We start from the raw sequence: 4,214 nt of genomic DNA, 5'->3' as shown, positions 1-4,214 counted from the left end.
AACCTTAAATTTTAGGTAAACGAGAGAGGCTGAACCTCATCTAAAAGGCTTCTAGAGAGTAGGCAAAGTTTTTTGACTTGGGTCATCACTACCTCCAATAACGAGGGATATTTTGGTTGTTATAGTATTCGCAGCAGAGGGATATGGGCTCTAGTCTGTTTGGTTGTTAGAGCTTAGCATTATTAGACTTTGTGAAGAATGACAATAGGGATATTGAACTAAACAACGCATTTTGTATCAACCAAGAAATGAAAACATCAGAGACCTAAAATATAAATTGAAAATAAAGATAAGACTAATGAAGCTTGATAATTAAACTAAACTAAGGATAAACTTCAATGATGGATCTTAAACCCAGCACGGGGCTTATCTTATGATAACTAAAACCAGCATCAGAAAAGAGTTTTGCCCATTCTTTTTCATTTCTCTCTCGACCAGTCACTAAGACCATCATCAGCATATCAAACGAGAGTTGTGTTTCAGTGGAGTCATCATCTCCATTATGGCTCCCCACTATCATGTCTATGATAATCAGCTTCCCTCCTTTTCTGCCTTTAATGGCTTCTTTACATCTCTTCAGTATCTTCACACATTCTTCATCACTCCAGTCATGCAATATCCACTGTCCATCATTTGCCCATCAAAGAAAAGCATAAAAAATATTAATTTAGTTATTGAATTCCAAAAGCTATTGGTTTGCCTCCAACAACAGAGAAAAGAGAGGGTCAGATTTACCTTGAGTAAAATTGCATCGGAAGGAGGAATTTCATCAAACATGTCGCCTCCAACATATTTCAAGTTGTGAGTGCCTTGCAGACCAGCCACTACATGTGGGAGATCAAACACAGTGCAATCCAAATCAGGGAATGATTTAGCTATGGCTTTGGCCACAGTCCCTGTTCCACCACCAACATCAACCAATGACTTCAACCCCTCGAACACCCCCTTGCACTCATTGATTAGCACTCGCGTAACCAGCCTAGCATCACTAGCCATTGCTTCGTTAAAGAAATTGTTTAGATTCGGTTCATGTCCATGATACTCCCAAAATGTCTTCCCATGAGCTGTATTAAATGGAGTAACATCGTCGTTTAGGAACCAAGTGCTCATATAATGCCATGGTCCTATTAAAATAGGATCAAGCATGGCCATCAAGAACGGTGCCACACTAAAGGGGTTGTCCTTGAGGAGGAGCTGAGATGCATTGGTGAGAACATACCCTTCTTCTTCATCATTTTCACTGATTTTTGCTCGAGCAAAAAAGCCAGAGTGAACCAAAATGCGCATTAGGCGAGGGATGCAACGAGATTTGGCTGGGTGGACAGGCAAAGCAGAAATGAGGTGGGAAAGGGAGATGGGTTTGCCATGGCGCTGGATTACATCTGGGATTCCTAATTGAACTGCACATTTAAGGGACATGGAGTTGATGAAATTGAAGATGTGATTCCATACATGTGCTTGAGCTTCAAGAAGCTCAGCATCACCCAAATTAACCATCTTGAAGAGGTGCTTGCGACAAGCTTGCTATGGTAGATGTGCAATGCCTAGTACGCTATATATAGAGTGATGCTGGTCCAGATATTTGGATTGAAAAAACAATCAACTTGATGTTAAATTTATGTCAGTAGGTGTTGGCGTTTTGCTGACACTCCGTCATTACCAATAAAAAAAAATAATTATTCATTCCCACTTGATACAGGAAAAAAGACTTAAAAGAACTGGGCATTTCCTTAATTTTAAAATATATAAGAAAAATACTTATATGAATTTAGGTAGATTTAGCTTTTCGTTTGTATAGGAAAAATAAATTATATTTAAAAAATATTTTTTTATAAAAATTTTTTATAAAAAATATTTTTTAATGAGAGAACTTATTTTTTATTATTTAATTTTAATTTTAAAAATAAAATTTATTAACAAATTTATATATAAAATTTTTAATAAAAATCTTAATATCTAAGTGAAAAATGACTTATTTTTCTAAAAAAATAAAATTATTTTCTTTAACATGATTTATTTTTTTCTTTTGATCAAAAATTTTTTTTGATTAACTAAATTTTTTAAGTGCTTTAAATATAAAAAAATATAAAAAATATTTTTCTTAAAAATATTTTCTAAGAAAAATATTTTCTGGAACACAAACAGAATTATGTAATGTAAATATATGAATATATCTATATAAAACTCTATATTTTTAGACTCCTAATTCATATGGATCTGATTTGAGTAAGAGGATTTTTCTTTTCTTTTTTTGTGTGTGTGTTTTTCTTCTATTAGGAGCGGGGCACATTGTCTTCGTCGGTAATATTTTTTTCCTGTCAATTGCCCTTGTTGGGAGTTGAAGTAAATAATAAATAACTAAATATTGAGAATTAAAAATAAATGTCTTAAACTAATAGCGAACTAAGAAAAAAAAAACAGAGCAACTCAAAATGTCTCTAACCCTCTCCTTCTCTTACTGAGAGACAATAGTTCTTTGAATATATAGTCAAAATGATGCTGATTACATAGATTACAAAAGAGATTAGTAACTTTCATAAGTAAAGTAAGAAAATATAGTTAAGGAATGGTGATTTGCACTATAATCAGCTACCTAATATTTACATCATCACATCTACAGTACAAAAAGTAAACTTTAGTCAAAACATTAACTAAGAGTTAAGCAACCCAAATATTTAGGAAAAGTCTCATAAGTCCACACTCCTCATTGGGATTTTTCCTTCATACCTCAGCTTCTTCCTTAGTTCTTCAAACTTATTCTTGAACAATACCTTTATAAGTATATCAGCAAGTTGTTCATTGGACTTGCAATGTAGCAGCTTGATCTCTGATTCCCTTAGGAAATGAAATTTTACCTTAATATGTTTAGTTCTCCCATACTGAACAGGATTATTTGCAATAGCAATGGTTGATTTATTATCACACCATATAACAATAGGCTCACATTGCTCAATTCCCAAATCCTTCTATAGCTTCCTAAGCCAAATTGATTGATTTGCAATACCAACAGTTGAAGTATATTCAGCTTCAATAATAGATTGAGCAACCACCTCTGCCTTCCTTGAATTCCAGGAGAAAGGACTTGAACCAAGGAAAAAAGCATTGAATGAAGTGCTCTTTGAATCATCAACACTTCCAACCCAATCACTGTCTACATAACCTTCAAGCTTGACAGTTTTTCCTCTTTGAAACCACAAGCCAAATTCAACAATATCCTTTAAGTATCTCAGCACTCTCTTATCCACAACAAAATACAATTGACAAGGAGAATGCATAAATCTATATAACAATCTTGCTGAATACATTAAATCAGGTTTGCAAGTAGTCAAATATATCAAACTACCAACCAAACATCTATACAATGCAATATCTGCTGGTTCAGTTCCATCATCCTTGTTAAGTTTCTCATTCACAACAAAAGGAACAGCCATAGACTTGCATTTGTCCAAATTAAACTTTTTCAGCATTTCAATAACATATTTCATTTGAGACACAAAGATACCATCAACACCTTGCTCAATCTCTAGCCCAAGAGAATAGCTCATAATTTTCAACTTTGACATTTCAAATTCAGATTGTATTCTCAGCTTAAAATCATTCACTAATTGAGAATTTTCATGAGTCCCCAATATATCATCAATATAAAGTGACACAATCAGTTGAGATTCATCTCCAATACTGTTCACATATAAGGTTGGCTCATTTTCACTTCTCCTGAATCCATTTTGGATCGGAAGTGAGTCAATCCTTGCATACCAAGCTCTTGGAGATTGTTTCAGGCCATAAAGAGCCTTCTTAAGCTTGTACACTTTGTCTTCTTAGCTCTCTACTTCAAACCCTTTAGGTTACTATACATAAATCTCCTCATTCAGTAAACCATTCAAGAATGCAAATTTGGCATCCAACTGAAACACTTGCCATCCATTTTGGGCTGCTAAAGACAACAACAATCTAATAGTATCATGCCTAGCAACTGGAGCAAAAGTATCTCCATAATCAACCCCTAGTTGTTGAGCATAACCCTTCACAACAAGCCTAGCTTTCTACTTGAAGATAGAGCCATCAGGATTTACTTTAACTCTGTAAACACACTTCACACCAATTGCATTTCTGCCCTTTGGCTTAGAAGTCAATTCCTAGGTTCCATTGTTCTCAATTGTTATAATTTCTTTTTTTTTTATAGCATGTTGCCATTCTTTAACTTGAGAAGCTTC

At 34.1% G+C, this 4,214-nt stretch overlaps 1 protein-coding gene across 1 annotated transcript; it reads right to left on the bottom strand.

Annotated features, from left to right (window-relative positions):
- Nucleotides 1–213: 213 nt before the first annotated feature.
- LOC110607464 (trans-resveratrol di-O-methyltransferase) lies at nucleotides 214–1,547 on the bottom strand. The gene is made up of 2 exons (XM_021746583.2): nucleotides 736–1,547; nucleotides 214–622 (listed from the first exon to the last, which is right to left on the bottom strand). Exons 1-2 carry the CDS (start codon nucleotides 1,495–1,497, stop codon nucleotides 323–325), a joined length of 1,062 nt encoding a protein of 353 aa, XP_021602275.1. The 5' UTR covers nucleotides 1,498–1,547; the 3' UTR covers nucleotides 214–322.
- Between the last annotated feature and the right edge of the window lie 2,667 nt (nucleotides 1,548–4,214).

Source organism: Manihot esculenta, chromosome 13, assembly GCF_001659605.2.
Source record: "Manihot esculenta cultivar AM560-2 chromosome 13, M.esculenta_v8, whole genome shotgun sequence".
Lineage (NCBI taxonomy): Eukaryota > Viridiplantae > Streptophyta > Magnoliopsida > Malpighiales > Euphorbiaceae > Manihot > Manihot esculenta.
The sequence above is the reverse complement of the archived record's forward strand: the minus strand, read 5'-3'. Positions and strand labels throughout refer to the sequence as shown.

Coding starts and splice junctions, on each gene's coding strand:
- LOC110607464 (XM_021746583.2), bottom strand. CDS start 1,497: ATGGTTAATTTGGGTGATGCTGAGCTTCTTGAAGCTCAAGCACATGTA. Junction 623..735: donor CCGATGCAATTTTACTCAAG/GTAAATCTGACC, acceptor AATGATGGACAG/TGGATATTGCATGACTGGAG.